This window comes from Podarcis pityusensis, assembly GCF_964106645.2.
Source record: "Podarcis pityusensis genome assembly, chromosome: 8".
Classification (NCBI taxonomy): Eukaryota; Metazoa; Chordata; class Lepidosauria; order Squamata; family Lacertidae; genus Podarcis; species Podarcis pityusensis.
In genome coordinates, this window is record NC_138033.1 from 32,952,631 (window position 1) to 32,969,318 (window position 16,688).

The window sequence follows — 16,688 nt, forward strand, 5'->3', positions numbered from 1 at the left end:
AGTGGGAAAAAACTATATAGTGCAAGCAGAAGAAATGAACCTCAGTGCTCTCAAGTCCCATAAATGCTTCTCAGTCACCTTATTGGGTAACTGATAAGGTGGAGAAGGAAGTCCCAGTGGTCGGACACCAAAACTGCATGCTGAAGCTCCTGGGTTCAGGTCTTACCAGCCAGAAGAAGAGAATGGGAGGAAAAGGAAGGGTCTGTCCTGGTGCTGGAAGGGTCCCAGGACCAAGTGAGCCATCAGCTCAGTGGATGACCAGGAACATGTCAACTCCTTCTCAATTTCCAGTCTCCACCTTGCAAAATATAGCATGGTGGCATCTTATGCGCAGTTAATGTGTGTCATTTAAACCTTGCACAGTTGAAGGCAGGCTGGTTCAAATTGCACAAGTTAAATGCTTGCAATGCAGAGAGCTTAAAAGCTCTATTGTGCCTCGTTTTCACAGCGCAGGAAGGGCTTTTAAGCTCTCAGCCTTGCTTGGAGGTCAAGGCCCGCTCAGCGCAAAGGCTCTGGAACGGATGCTGACACAGGAGCATTTCCAAGTGCTTCGAGCATACACATTTTCAGAACCCTTGGAAGCAAACCCCCACAGTTACTAACTCACATAGTGGTGCTGCTGAGGTTTAATATTTAACTCATTTTGCCTGTTAAGAGTACAAAGCATATGCTTTGCATATATTTAACCAGACATCTGTGTTTCCCGTCAGACTTCTGCCCCAAAACAGCATCCAGCTTCCTGAGCCTCTCCCTGCTCCCACCTCTCATCCCACCTCAAGTGTGCACAAATCACTTTTCCAAACCCAGCCAAGCCTAACAATCCACAAGTTTGGCCAAAGCAGTTTCCCAGCTTACACCGCCAGACTCAAGTGTGCACTTAAGTCCATGCATGCTTATCCAGTTTCCATCAGTCACCCTGATTGCGGTTTTTCCACTTTTCAAATTCAGATTTTGCAGAGAAAAGGCAGATCCCCCCCCCCTTTGCAGCCAAACATTTTACATTTTAAGTTGCCAAGCTGACTGGGCTTACCCAGCTCTTTCTGCACATGTTGGGGGAGACCCAGAACAGTAGTCCTCCGCTCTTTCTTCCTCTTCTCGCCCTTTGCTGAGGATTTGGGGAACGAATCATGTGGCCGAAAGGTGGAGCCTAAAATGGAGGGGGAGAATGAATTAAAGGAAGGAATAGAGACCTTATATCCAACCTTGCATGCTCTGTCAAATGGCTCACGTCTGCCAATGTGGAGGAACTTAATGTGCAAAGTTTCTCATCTCTGCTTATTCCCAACACAGGCATATTTCACAGCTCAACTTTGCATTTGACCCTTCCTTCAAGCAGACCCTCTGAATTTTTGCGAGGGGTTGTGGTGGTCTCTGGAAAAAACAGCTGCAGTTTCCCTCCCTGCACCAAGCCCAGCTCCTGAACCCAAGGCTTCTGGCAGTAGTACCTTTCCTCTGGATCATCTCTGAGCGCACCGAGAGGGCATCCTCGGAGGTGCTTTCCGTGGCACATGATGGGGTCTGACTCCGGATCGAGAGGTCGTCACCCTCTGTGGATGAGCGGGAAGACTGCATGCCGAGAGGGGAGGAAATGAAGGCAAGAGGGTAAATTTCCCACCAAGTCCTGTTCACCCATAGAAGGTAAGGTTACCAGATGTTCCCGTTTCCCGGGGACAGTCCCCGGATTTATAATCAGTCCCCATACAAAATCCATTGAAGTTGGAAAGTGTCCCCAGATTCATTGAAAAAAATCTGGTAACCTTAATAGAAGGTCCCCCCTTGGAGCCCAGAGATGGGTCTCACAGGCATGGATATCCAACCTACCCAGGATCCTTCCAAAGGCAAGGAGGCGGCAGCCCCTAGGAGTCTGCCTGCTGTGCCCCCCTCTTGCCTCAGTAAAAAAACAGAAGCATTAAATGCTCAGTCAGTAAAGCACGAGACTCTTCTAATCTCAGTGCTGTGGGTTCAAGCCCCACATTGGGCAAAAGATTCCTGCATTGCAGGGAGTTGGACCAGATGACCCTTGATGGTCCCTTACAACTCTACAGTTCTCTGATTCTATGAAATGAGCGAGGGAGCAAGTTGCAGACAGGACCATCCTCCCTGTCCACCAGGTGGCGCTGCTTGACAGAAGCCAAGCCATTGGGCTTGCCTTGGCATTGCTTTCAAGGGCACAAACTCCTTTCTGATTAAAGGACCATGAAATCAGTGTAAAAGGGCACATCAGAAGTTGCCTTGGTTTTGCACATTTGTAAAAACAGTCGGTGGAGCTCCAACCGCAGGCATGCTCTCCGACAATGACAAAGCCTGGGTGCTTGTTTCCCACTTAAGTCAGTATTCCTCAGCTATATGATCAGGACATTGTACGCCCTGCCATTCCATGTAAACAAAGGATGTGGCATGGGGCACAGCATGAAACTAAGAGTCTCGTGCCCTTTTTAAAGTTTCTAGGCCTTGTGGCAGTGTGGAAATGCTTGACAGTGCTCTGGAAAGCCTGCTGAAATCTCAAAAGCCAGAGGAATGGGGGCTGAGCACAATGGGGGACTTCAGAGCCCTGCAGAACCCAAGAGGAGCAGATGCAATCGGATGCACATTTGCTTCCCTTACATACTTCATGCAGATTGCAGAATTCGCTTTGTTTGTTTGTTTGCTTGTTTTACTGTCAAGTTACAGAATTTCAATTTAGCATCAGCTGTTCGCTTGAACACTGAAATGGCCAGAACATGCAGGAGATTGTTTGCTGCTTCAAATTCCTTTGCACAACCAAATATATTTTTGAGAAGAAAAAGGGATATTCCAATATGGTTTGCCAATCAGCCAGAACATTGTTTCTTTTTAAAAAAAAGAAAGAAAGAAAAAGATTTAAAGCTTTTGCTGATTAATAATCACAGATTTGGTACTGCTGTGTGCAACACACAGAGAGGAGTTTCTCAACCATTCTGCATAACCTAGAACACAAGGAACAAAGAGGTCAGAAGAGTCTTCTCTGCTGAAGTCTGGCTTCCTCTTTCTGACCTGTCTAGTTTTATTCCCTGAACTCCAAAAGGGCTACATGAGCAAGAAGCAAAGACCCCTTCAGGAAGGGTCATCTGCGAGGAAAGCAGAGCTGAAGGCAGGATTTGCGGGAATCAGTAGCCAGGAGGAGGGAAGTGCAGCTGCAGGGAAGTGCCGGGGACAAAGTCCACCAGGCTGCAGCCAAGATAAACAGAAGAGGAGAAGCTGTGGAGAAGAGGCCAGCTTTCACCCCACCCGAGTTCGGTGCTGGTGGAGGCTCCGCATTTGCTGGCTCCTTCCACAAGAAAACCTTCTTGAGTCCTCCCAGGTCCCACTCGAGGGTCCATCAGCTGCCAGACTCCCTCATCCACCTCTGGGCAATTTCAAGAAGGCACAAGATCAGCTCTTGATCTCATATTGTGCAAAATCAGGATCATTTTATAAAAAGGAAACAGCGGCTGGAGGAACACAGCACAAATGCTTTTCTGTTTGCAGCGGAGGGGAGAGGGGTATGGGAAAACAACCCCAAGGCTTCCCAGGTGTCTTATCCTCAGGGCGGCAGGTGTGGTGGTGAAGACGCTGCAAGTTAACAGAACACAAGCCAATGGAAAATACACAATGGCACTGCAAGGGTATGACGTGCACGTGAGGGTTGTGGAGGAAAGGGGGCAACGCAAGCTGCTGCCTGACATGCAACTGGCTTACCTGGATGCTGCTGGTGTCGCTGTGGTCCCAGACCCTCTTGCTCTGCTTGTGTTTCTCTGAAAGGCAACAGCAAAAAAACCATCGTCTGCCAGCCCGGGGAGGGCTGGAGGCCACTAAGCGCTGATCCAGAGTGCCGGGAGCGGAGAGCAGAGAAGAGAACGCAGGAAGGAATAGTCTCCCACCTGCTTGCCTCTCCTGCTGCCCTGGGAGGGAAGAGGCTTCTCAAGCTCCCTCCTAGAGATCCTGCTCATGACCCAGCCCGGCCTCAGAGGAAGAGAGCAGGCAGCCGCTCTCCCTGGCAGGCAGGCCACTGGCCTCACAGGCACTGGACTCTGCTCTGAGATGGCAACCTGCCCATCCGGCACTGCGCAGCTGCAACTGCCTTTCCATGCTTGGCAGGTGCTGTTTGATCTCTGGCATGGGCAGAACCTCAATCAGGGGCAGAGGGAGGAACCCCACCCAGGAGTATAAGGAGGCAGGTGGGACTCCTCACAGCCACAGTTCTAAACATGATGTACCATGCCTGGAGCATTGACTCAGGTGTGCTCATGAAGGGTGCAGTTCTTCCACAGTTACGGAAATCGGAAATGTACTTTGCAGGTACACAGAGGAGGTTGCTTTCTTGGTGGCAAATTCCAGGCCTAAGCCCAGACCATATAAATCAGCTCAGGGCACAAAGCTTGATTCAGATTCAGCTGGGACAGGATGATAATCCATTTTGAGAAGCCCACACAAAGCTATTCTGCACCACTCAAACTTTCAAGTTACACATTAGGCCAAATGGTTGCTAGTTTGTATTTAATTAAAAAAGGGGGAGGTATCTGTGTTAAGAGATTTCTTATCTTTCCCCCTTGTATTCCACCCCACAACACACACACACACACACACACACACACACACACACACACTGCCTGTGGTAGAGTTCTGTGCATGGTTAATTTTGAGGGATGATGGGATTTGTAGTCTAGCAACACCTGGCGGCCACTACATCGGTGACCCTGCTCTACAGTTTGCATCCTGCATTTTGAGCCAGGCACAATTTTAACTGTCTCTGCAGTTTTTCTCCTATCAGGCCAACACAGCTACTTGTTTCTGACCGAACTAAGCTGTGGTTCCGCAACTGCCCAGTCCCAGGCTGTTCTGAACATGAGTACCATTTAACGTGAGGGAGGGGTGATGCTATAGTTTAGCATCCCAAGTGACAACAGAGAGCAAAGAATCAACTGCTCCCCACCCAGAGGACCCTGGGCCAGGGAGGTTTTATGCCAAGAGTACTGTGAAAGGAAAACAGAGCAAATGGCTTAATCAGTAGAGCATGAGACTCTTAATCTCATGGGTCCGAGCCTCACGTTGGACCAATGATTTCTGCACTGCAAGAGGTTGAATGAGACGACCCTTGTGGTCCCTTCCAACTCTATGATTCTATGAGAGCTCAGAGGGCTCAGAGACAAAATGGCCTAAGTATCCATCCTAACACATCCATGCCCATTCACTCCCTCCTGCCAACCCCACAACCCAGTACCTTGGTTCTGCAACGACTTGAGCCCAGCCTGGGCCTGGATATGTAGCTCCTCAAGGTGTGGAGGTCGGTTGCTGGGGAAGAAAACATTGTCAGGCCGCTCGTCCCTTGCCTTGTACTGGACACTCAGACGCTTCTCATTTTCAGCCTTGGCAGCCCCTGGAAAGAAAAAGGGGAGAATCCTGGAATCCCTGATGTAACAAGAACGATGGGTGGATTTCTGTTCCACCAAGATCTGCCACCACAACACAATTCAAAAAGGAGGTGTATCAGGCTGGGCTACTTGCCCACATAGACCTGCATGGCTCGCTCTAAGTGGCAATGGTTCTCCATGGCATCAGGCAGAGTCTTGCCCATCAACTGCGAGCTGAGTCTCTTAGCCAGCAGTGCCAGGAAGTCAAACCTTCTGGGACCTTCTGAATGCAAGGCAGGTGTGCTACCACTGAGATCTGGTTCCACCAACTGAAACCTTCCCAGGTTAGAAACTAAATCCAAGCACTGTAAGTGCCAAATCCTGAGCACCAGGAAGAAAGGCTTTCCATTTTAGATGGATTCTCAACCACACACACACACACACACACCATGCACTTCATCACTGCTGGTGGAGCACCCTGTCCATAAGGCAGGGGCAAGTCTTAGACTCAGTTGCCCCGCAGTAAAATGTGGATAGCCATGATCCCACAAAGGCAAGGAATGGTGCCGCTAACCCAGAGACATGGGAATGTGGACATCTAATCTTTTTATCAATACATAATCATTGTCACAAAGATTACACTGTCACAACACCACAGTTATGTCATAACACCAAAGTTATAAACAGCTAATTACTATCAGCTGTCACAACTTCTGCAATTATGGTTGAGACCATTGTCATCACTACCAAGGCAGTATTAGCCACTGTTCATCTAACTCTTTTGTATTTTAATGCCTGAGCTATGCATAATTAGTGACATGTATTTTAACCAAGCACATACAAGCCGGGGGCTGGGGAGTTTTGCAAAAACATCAGGAGTGGTACCTGTGCTGATTGTGCCCCCCACCCCGCCTCATCCCAGCCATTGCATGGAACTCTTGTGAGAGTCAAGGGTTCAAGAACAGCCAGTGACCAGTCAAGCAGACATCAGCTTTGCAGAGCTTTGCTGTGCATTACTCAGAGGCAAGTCCAACAGAGTTCAGAGAGACTTACTCCCAAGTAAATGTGCACTCAGGATTGCAGCCATTGGCCTCTTGCTCTTGTCATGCATGATTTCGCTAATCTATTGTGGATGTTTATGTTCCAGTGATGAGCCACTTTGCCTAGCGGAGAAACAGGATAAACTGGAGGGATATTTTAAGCAATACAGTTGTACCTCAGGTTAAGTACTTAATTCGTTCTGGAGGTCCGTTCTTAACCTGAAACTGTTCTTAATCTGAAGCACCACTTTAGCTAATGGGGCCTCCTGCTGCTGCCGGAGCCCGATTTCTGTTCTTATCCTGAAGCAAAGTTCTTAACCTGAAGCACTATTTCTGGGTTAGTAGAGTGTGTAACCTGAAGTGTATGTAACCTGAAGCGTATGTAACCTGAGGTACCACTGTACAGTCATACCTCAGGTTGAAGTTGCTTCAGGTTGAGCATTTTCGGGTTGCGCTCTGCGGCGACCCGGAAGTAACGGAACACGTTAGTTCTGGGTTTTGCCACTCATGCATGTGCAGACGCTCAAAATGAAGTCACACGCGTGCGCAGAAGCGGCGAGTCGCGACCCGCGCAGACGGAGGTTGCGTTCGCTTCAGGATGTGAATGGGGCTCCGGAACGGATCCCGTTCGCATCCAGAGGTACCACTGTACCTCAATACTTTGCTGGGAGGAATCACTAGTGACTCCTGCATCTCTGCTGCAGGAGAGCCACCCCCTGCCCAGTGTAACCATGACAGCCCCTGGGATCTCTTTACAACCCTTCTCCACTGACAGAGGTGATCTGACACCAGCATTCACTGCCCTTGCTCTCAGCAGTGGGAGGCTGCAGGCTCTGCATGTCCAAAGCCTGAGCCTTTAAAGCCAGTGCTCTGAATAAGCGAAAGCACCCCAGGGCAGGATCACATGACTGATACCAGAAATATCTGTGCACCTTGCACACACACACACACACACACACACACAGAGCACCAGCGAGGCAGTCCAGCTTAAAGGGGCAGTGCTCAGCACATTTTGCCACACACCAAAACAACAGCAGCCACCTTCCAGAAGAAGGGGGGGGTAAGTTCAGAGGGACGAGAGGACAGAGAACCAGATATTGGGTGTATTCCCGAACAAGCCTATTGAAAGAGGAACAGTTTGCTCCTGTGTGCCAGTCGCCATAGGAACACAGGATGCTGCCTTATTTGGAGTCAGCCCATTGGTCCATCAAACACAGGACCATCTACACTGATTCGCAGCAGCTCTTGGGAATTTCAGGGAGGGGTCCTTGCCCAGCCCTACCTGAAGATGCTGGGGATTGAAGCTGGTACCTGCATGGAAAACGTTTCCCTGGGGTTTGAGTAGGGAATTAAGCTGCTGGTGGTTCTCTCTGTTTTTTATTTCCTGACCTGCCTCCTGAGAAAGGAACTGCACGTAAGCATAAAAACAGCCCCCTGCCCTTTCTGCCCAGGCAAAAGTTACTCTCCCAAACCACCCAGATTGTTTCTTTAGTCCAATCAAGGCAAAAATCACGACTTTTAAGTCTGGACAACCACTGACTAGTCAGAACCCCACAACCTGGGATTCTTTTAGAAATAAAGCAACTATACAGTGGTACCTCGGGTTACATACACTTCAGGTTACATACGCTTCAGGTTACAGACTCCGCTAACCCAGAAATAGTACCTTGGGTTAAGAACTTTGCTTCAGGATGAGAACAGAAATCGTGCTCCGCCGGCACGGCGGCAGAAGGCCCCATTAGCTAAAGTGGTGCTTCAGGTTAAGAACAGTTTCAGGTTAAGAACGGACCTCCAGAACGAATTAAGTACTTAACCTGAGGTACCACTTTATTATTATTGGCCAGCTAAAGCAGGATGCCACAAAGGGAACAACTTTGTCTTTTTAGACTACAGTATGATGCCAAGAATATCAGCTGCTGATCTTTTACCAAAATAAAAGCAAGTATCTAGTTTTGATGGATGATTATTCCCATGACTCTTTTATTGAACACACAACTCTGTTCCTGTACAGAGCACTTATTTACAGCCAAGGACACACTGGCCAAAAGTTATGTGTGGAAGAGCCAAAAGCAGACGATGGAATAGCTTGTTAAAAAGGCATATTTAGGAAGAGGTATGGTAGGGAGAACTGACAGCAGGCACCATCATTTAGACAGGAGAGGCCGACTGAAAAGGAAGCTCTTTCCTTTCACAGGATGGCTGGTGAGAACAACACACTCCTTACTGGCAGTTTGGGGATTAAATGGAATATCCTACACCAGGACAGAATGAAGCCATGCAAAAAGTCCTGCCTTTCCATTTACTATTGAAAAGACAGACAATATGTTCCACTCCATTTCTTAACTTTTTATATGAAAATGATTTGAAAGACAGAAACACCATTACCCTGCCTGAGTCTTCAGAGTGGGGGGTGGAATCTAGCTGCCAAGGGAAACTGTGCCAAGAGGAAAGCCCTCATGCAAAACTCTTCACTGTCTCCAAACAATTATAGGAGGCTTTTGCATGCCTCTACCCTGGCAAGTCAAAACACACCCCGGGAACTCCCCAGGCATTTCTGCCCACCCACTCAGCTCTTAAGAGGTATTTAGATAGTTATATATAACCCAACTTGCTGGCTGATACTCTGGGAACGCCTAACTAGAGCCCAGCCATCACCTGGCTGATAGGAACTGTCATCCGAATATCTGGTGGGCACCAGAATGGCAACGGCCACACAGCTTGCATAGGGGAGGTGTTGCAAAACATGGAGATATATGGAAAAACGTGCAGCACCTCCAACAACATCCCCCAACTCAGTCTGCCACTCTAGTCTCTGTGTATCTAGGCCCATCACAAAGGGTGGTGGGTTGTAAACCAACACAATTTCCCTCTCTGGCTAATAGCAGCTCCAAGGGAGGCAGATTTAGACTGGGGGCCTCTGATTAGACCCCTCCTCCACAGTCCTGATTCAAATCAGGGCCCCTCACAACTGCTTGTACAAAAATATTTATTATTTTCAGTGTGCCAAACATGGAACTCCAACACAGCATTCAGAATGGCGTTTAAAGACAGGGCAACCAGGTAAGGGGCTTGCCCCAAGTGGAGATGAACCAAATTAAGAGATTGCCCTTTGGTGGAAGCGACTATTCCTCTCTTCCAATACTGGTTGTACACTCGCTACACCTTTTTTCACACTTAGGGCTGCCTGAAAAAGGTGCAGTTGGGACTATCCTAGAAGAGCTATGTGTGGTGTTAGAGCACCTTGAAACCACATTACAAATTGGACCACTTGTCTAAGTAACCCAGTCCTGTTTATTCCTGCCCAAGGTCCCAGGTAGAGAGAAGCAGCGTTGCTATGTACTTAAAGAGAGTGGAGGCACTTGCATAGGACATGCATGTGCTCACTGATACGTACAGATTTCCATTTGTTGTAGGATGAAAACCAAAGAATTTCCTATGCAAATCACCCCAAATAAATTCATTTGCACCTCATCCCAAGCCATTCAAATCAGGTCCAATTCAATTAATCTACCCAGTTAAGTTCCCCACCAGATCTTGCTACAAATCTACTCAACGGTTCCTATATATCGCTCCCTAGATAAATTTATCTGACTTTTTGAGCAACAAATATCCCACCGAGTAACCCAGATCATGCATACACATTCAATTTCTCCCCAAGTTCATTACCCACAAGAACCACTTGGGCCATTCAGAAAAAGATTTGTGGCCCATCTCCCCACGCCTGCCGTAGCCCACACCCGGCAGTATCGCTGAAGGGAAGTCCTTCCCAGCTCGCACCCCCAATATCCTTTCATATTTGGGATGCTGAAGACTGAACCTCTAAATATGGCAGCAATTATGTGCCTCTCAAGCGCTAAGCATCAATCAGAAACAAACACAAAGGTGGCAATTAGGCTACTTAACATTCCTCTGCGTCTTGTTGATGAGAGGTTCAACCTTAACACAGAAAGTTCATTCCAAGCCCACAGGAAAGAGACTGCTTCATTGCTGGAGAGCCTGAAGTCATCAGGAGAGACAACAAGCAGAAAAGTGCCTGCCGGATATGAGCTACCAGGATCTGCCCCTTGGCTAAGGACTCAGTGGACTGGGCTATGGAATGGGAGCAGGGAACTCCACACACCAACCCCTAAAAGACTACCTACATCACAAGATTTCAACAGGAGCTAAGAAAAGCTTTGAGCACCTGTGGCCCTTCGGGAGTTGCTCCCACCATCCCTGCCCACTGGTCATGTCAGAAGATGGAGTCCAACAACATCTGGAGGGCCACAGCTTCGCCATCCCCGACACACAGAAAACCCAGACAAAATAAAGAATGGGAGAATCTCCCTGCCTGCACAAGGCCCCCAGCCCCATGCCGAGATGAGAGAGAAGTGAACTGTTTCTCTCCAAGGTCACCTCAATCCCTGCAGGCCTGGAGATGCTGACTCTGCACTGGATTTGGTTCTGCCACTCGCGCCCCCCCCCCCAAGCTCCATCTTTGTTCTCTGTGTTAAGAGCAAGATCAATACTGGTGGAGCCTCTTTGCTAAAGTATTGCTCATACATCCATTCTCTTCCCTGGGCAAATGCAAAGCAAAGCAAAGCAAATAAAGCAGGTTCTTCGCACCAACCTCTCTCTGGAAAGCAAAAGGAACCTGTCTAGGGTGCCTGACCCATAGAGAACCACACAGCTGGGGAACAGAATGGGGAGGGGCTCTGAGGTCAAAAGGATACCAGAGAAAGGATGCCAAACAGCAACCAGGAACTGCACAGCACTTGATCTCATCATCTAAACTGAGACTTAGCAGCGCTGTAGTGTTCTGTGAGAGCAGATATGGGCAGCAGGTGAATCAGGATCTGCCCATCAAAGCACATAAAAGCATGCAAAGGTCTAATATGTGCCTAAACCTCCTTATTCAGTGAAGCCCGTAGAAGCTGGGGTTGTTCCAAGGCTGTTCAGATTGCTATGAGGATGCTTCACCAAAAATGGTTTCAGTTTCAAGAGAGGCATGGGCGTAGCCAGGGGGGAAGGGAGGGGCAGCTGCCACCCAAAAAAATCAATAAAAATACACAGTGGGGGTTCTGCCCCCCCTCCACACAAGCAAAAGGCCTGTCCCCCCAACAAAAATCCTGGCTATGCCCATGAAGAGAGGTACTCCTCACTTCTAAGTAATGCTCTTAGTTCGCAAAAGTCCCTCCAATCTTTTGTTAAATGTTGCCTCACCTTACAATGAGAAGAACTTCTGAACCGAGGTCAACTGGATTCCTGCAACTTTCTCCCACAAATAGAATACTTGGTGCTTTAAAATGTTGGATCTTCTCCAACCTGGTGCCCCTCCAGCTGTTTTGAACTATAACTCATGCAGGCTGGGGCTAATGGGAGTTGTAGTCTCAAAAACCCACAAAACAGTAGATTGGGGTGGGGAAGATGAACATAAATTATCTCTGTGTCTCTTCAGACAGCCACATATTTAATGTACGGCCAGCATTGTGATAAAGAAAAGCCGTGTGGAACTGGGAGACCACACTAGGTTACACCTGCGCTAACCCCTGGGCTAGGCTGCTTCTCAAAGTGCACCTTGAGATGCTTCAGGAAGGCTGCGTTGACCTTGCAATTTCTACCCCTCGGCCAGCGAGAGGGAAAAAAGAGCAAAGGGAGGGGAGCTCCCGCCGCCGCCACACGCGCAACTGTTCAGTTCCTGCCGAATCAGATTTAACTCATCCTCCTCTCTTGCTTCCAGCATCCAAAGAGGAGAAAAACAAAATCTGAGCGGAGAAAGGTGGGGGGAGAGGCAGGAGGCTGCAGAATCGCTGCGGAGATGGGCAAACAAGCCCTGCTTCCTAAAAGCTTGGATGCTGCTGGCTTCAACAAGGCAGCTGAGAACAACCGGGGAGGGGGGAACTTCCACCCTGTTGGAAAAGAACACAGGAGAGACACGCTGGGTGGGGTGGGGGATGCTGTTTCCAGTCACCCCCCCCTTCCTCCATCACCACGCAGATTCCCCACCGCTGGCTGGGACAGAGGCAGGCAGCGGATCCCAAGGACGCCGTGCAGAGGGGCCTCGGGTGGCACATACCTCCCCCCGGCCCCCTCCCCAAAGCTCCACAGACACAAGCCCCCTTTGCAACGCCAACCCCGGGCGGAACATCCCGACGGTGACAAAGGGCAAGCTCCGCCGCCCAGAGTTTCCGGTCTTTCAGCTGCACCCCCAAGTCAGCCGCCTCCCCGAGTTTACCCCCCACCCCAAAGTCCCGATTCCAAAGAAGCGCGTGGGGCTTACTCCCGAGTAGACCCGTAAGGATTGCACTGCATGGCTGCGATCCTAAGCGCGCGCAGCGGGGGGTGGGGAGACTTACTCTCGAGTAAATCTACACACCCTTGCGCGGGGGTGGGGGTCGGGCCTTAACGGGAAATCCCCGGGCAAGCCCGATCCTGCGCTCGGCGGCAGACCCCGAAGAAGTTCACAAAGACTGAGGAGGGTGGGGGTCTCGGGCTCGCTCGCCTCCCTCCCCGGTGCCCAGCCCGCCGGCGGGACGCCTCCAAGCCCCGGCCGCGCCCGGCTCACCCTTCTTCTTGAAGAGCTTCAGCAGCGACGGGAGGTTCCTCCCGAGGAAGACCACCATCCCGACCCCCGGCCCGGTCCGCTCCGGGCGGCTGCTGCAGCTGCTCCGGCGGCGTCCTCTTCCTCCTCAGTCAACCCTCGACGGTGAGGCGAGGCGCCTCTTCGTCCCTTTCTCCTTCAGCATCCCTCGTCGGCCGCCTCCCTCGCCGGGGCGGGACCAGCGCAGCCGCTGCCGCCGCTTCGCCCCGGGAGGGTTTGGGCGCCGATGGGGAGAGAGCGCCGCTCCTGCCGCCGCCGCCGCCAGCGCCGTCGGGGTCCTCAGAAGGCGGCGCGGGCAACAATGGAGGGAGCGGGGGGGACTTCTCCGCTTCCCAGCCCCTCCCCCCGCAATATCTGGGCGGGAGGGAGGGACGCGGTCCCTCCAGGCTTAGAGCCGAGTCTTGCAGGCCCAATTCCCTCCTCCCAGGGTACCCCACTCAAAACCGCTTTTGCTTGAGGCTGCGCAAGCACTCGGGAAACCGCTCACCTGTAAAGGCTTGCCTTTTGGAGCATAAGAACAAAAAGGCTTTAAGAATAGGTTTGGAAATGTAAAAACAGTAACAACTAGTGAGTAGCGAACACGTGAACTGTACCCAACTTGGGCAGCTTCGCAGGAGCAACCATTCCTCACCTGTTGACTGGAGGTGGGGGGCAAAAGGACCACAGTAAGAGGGGGCATTGTCTCATGCAGCCCCCTCACAGGGGCCTCACTCCAGGCTCCTCTGCAACAGCCAGAAAGTGAGGAAGCAGCAGCAAATGTGCACACATGAATCCCGTCAGGGAGCCTTAGGAAGACCGGCTTAGAAAGTTAGGCTTTCTTCTTTGCATCCAGAAGGTCCCAGAGTCAATCGCTGGCATCTCTGGGTACAGATGCCTGCTGGAACCCCTGGAGAGATGCTTGCTGCCAGTCAGTGTAGACCACTGGTCTTCAACAGATGGGTGGGACAGGGCCTGATTCAAGGTGGGTTGCAACAGGAGCACTATGCAAACATATGGCAAAAGATTTTTTAAAATGGGTTCCCAAATGCACATTTGGGTTAGCTCTGAAAAGGTTGAAGTCCCCTGACGTACACAACACAGAGCAGGAGGAACAGTGAGTCTGACTCAGTATAAGGCAGCTTCCTATGATCCTCTTGCTACAAAGCTGGAACTGCTGCGACTCTCTCTCCCCTCCCGTTCCTCTTTGCCATGTGTGAACATTGCATTGTGCCTGGACTCCATTGCACTAACACACGTCCCCCACACCCATAGCAAGGTGCAGCTTCCCCACACAGGAGAGCCCCTCATCCCCATGTGCAGCTGAGGGCATGCAGAGTAAATTTCCCCCACAGACAGATTTCAGGCACCAGGACTGAAGAGCCAGAAGTTCCAAATGCAGAAATGTGTGCCATCAATGCAAGCTCCTTTCTCTGCAGCAGTTTTCTCCAGCTGGGGATGCCTGCCTCTCCCAGACTCTCTGTTTCTTAAACTCCGCTCAGCCTCAGCTCTTCCTCTTACTCTCTTTTCAGAGCAAATTGGTGCGGCAAAGCATAAAGTTGGGGGATCAAAAGTAACTTAATCCTGATCTTCAATCAGCACTTCGTCCTGTAGCTCATTGTGATGAAATTCCAGTGCCTATATTTGGAGAACTTCCTGACATTAGAGACGAAGATGCCTCCAGTGTTGAAGGACATGAAGAAGAAGAAGTGGTTCTTGAAGATGATGCTCCACATCCATTTTCCCAAAAGGAGTTGAATGGTCTAGTTCAGCTCTGGAACAGCTCTGTCTTGCAGGCCCTGCGGAAAGATGTCAGGTCCCGCAGGGCCCTAGTCTCTTGTGACAGAGCGTTCCACCAGATTGGAGCTGCGGCCGAGAAAGCCCTGGCTCTAGTTGAGGCCAGCCTAACCTCTCTGTGGCCTGGGATCTTCAGGATGTTTTTATTTGCAGACTGTAAGTTCCTCTGTGGGACATACCAGGAGAGGCGGTCCCGTAGGTTTATTTGTGTTGACCTGAAGATGGTGAACTTTTTGTTGGGACAACAGTCTGCCTACACCAAGTACCCATGTTTTCTGTGCATGTGGGATAGTAGGGACCGTGCTCAGCATTACATGAAGAAGGACTGGCCTGTGCGGGAGGAATTGGTGCCTTGCAAAGAAAGGAACATCATCAATGACCCTCTCGTGGACAGAGACAGAATACTCTTCCCACCGCTGCACATCAAGCTCGGCTTAATCAAGCAGTTCACCAAGGCTCTGGACAAGGATGGTGACTGCTTCACTTACTTGTACCATGCTTTTCCAGGATTGACCATGGAGAAGTTGAAAGCTGGCACCATTGACGGTCCTCAGATCCGTCAGCTCATCAGAGATCCAGAGTTCGGAAACTCAATGAACGAAGTGGAACTGGAAGCATGGAAGGCATTTGTTCTGGTAGTGAAGAACTTTCTTGGCAACAATAAGGCCAGAAACTATGCAGAACTTGTCAACAACATGCTGACTGCTTTCAGAAACCTGGGCTGCAACATGAGCGTCAAGATGCACTACCTATTTTCACATATGGACCGGTTTCCTGAGAAACTGGGTTCAATGAGTGACGAGCAGGGGGAGAGATTCCATCAGGACATGAAAGAGATGGAGACCAGGTATCAGGGTCGCTGGGACGCAGTCATGATGGCTGACTACTGTTGGACTCTGAAGAGAGACCTCCATGCCGCTGAGCATTCCAGAAGTTCCAAGAAACGGAAGTTCAAGCCCTGAAGTTTGAAAAATGGTGAAGCAACATGCAATTTATGTGTACTTACCTTTATCAATGCCCACCATTCAGTTTACAGTAAACCTGACCTGATGGAGAGAAACGGATGCCATTTCCTGATTCAGCAGTGCAAAAATACCCTAAATCAGTTGTAGAAATCTAGACAACATTCAAAAAGTAAAAAATTGTTGCCCAGTGTAATCAACAGGGCCTTTCAGGCCACACCACTGAAGTTACGGCCCCAGCAATACTGGACACCCTTGCAAGGCTGTTACTGAGAGAATGGATGTAGAGCACTTTGTGCCCTGCGTTCTGGGGGAGAGGGAGCAATACAGAAAAGCAAGTGCATTTTGGACTATTGATATGGCACAGTCACACTAGGGGTTGCACTATAAAACATCCTCACTGCGAACTTTCAGGCATCTCTTAGGAGGCCTTTTTATGCTAACAGGCCTATTTAATCGTTTACATTTTTAAAAGATGAGCCAATCATTTCTGGGAGGAAAACTTTCCTCTACTCACTTTCTCCGTGTCACCTCTTACTCACCTTTTCTCTAAAGAGAAACTGAACTAAACAAAACAAAATCCCAAACATGCAATGTTGTGGTTGTCATATAACAAGACATGCAAGTGTGATCCAGCCAGCTGTTTGACGTTGCCAATTGGTGTCCCAAAGTCAACATTGTCCTACAGAACAAGCTCACACACATGCAACCACCATTCCAGTGGAAAATGCCACTGCATTCAGTAAAATTCACTGTCAGGGTAGGGACATGTGTGACCCACCCATATAATTCAGAGTTCCTGATCACTTTCTTTCTTGCACCAAAAATATCGCTCTTGTCGGCCCTCCCACCTCATTTTCTCTGCTCTTACTTCAGTTATAGTATATTATTTCCTGTCCATTCTGTACCCTGCATGGTGAACAACACTATGAAGCCCTTGTCCAGAGGGTTTTCACAGGCCATGAAGTGGCAAGATCATCCCTCA

General features: G+C 49.8%; 2 protein-coding genes across 4 annotated transcripts in view; one reads left to right on the forward strand and one right to left on the reverse strand.

The window, feature by feature from the left end:
* Nucleotides 1–16,688, forward strand: part of FNDC5 (fibronectin type III domain containing 5) — a 193,438-nt gene that overhangs the window by 73,575 nt on the left and 103,175 nt on the right. The gene's annotated exons all lie outside the window — the stretch shown is intronic.
* NHSL3 (NHS like 3) overlaps nt 1–16,688 on the reverse strand; it is a 53,200-nt gene that overhangs the window by 6,725 nt on the left and 29,787 nt on the right. For 2 of the 3 annotated variants that reach the window (XM_081019670.1, XM_081019671.1), the window contains exons 2-5: nt 5,219–5,374; nt 3,697–3,752; nt 1,446–1,566; nt 1,031–1,147 (exon numbers count right to left, since the gene is read on the reverse strand). In XM_081019670.1, coding sequence (XP_080875796.1) covers nt 1,031–1,147; nt 1,446–1,566; nt 3,697–3,752; nt 5,219–5,374 — 450 coding nt within the window. Of the gene's footprint in view, nt 1–1,030; nt 1,148–1,445; nt 1,567–3,696; nt 3,753–5,218; nt 5,375–12,932; nt 13,221–16,688 lie in introns of those variants that run through there. The other variant, XM_081019672.1, reaches the window with a different exon arrangement.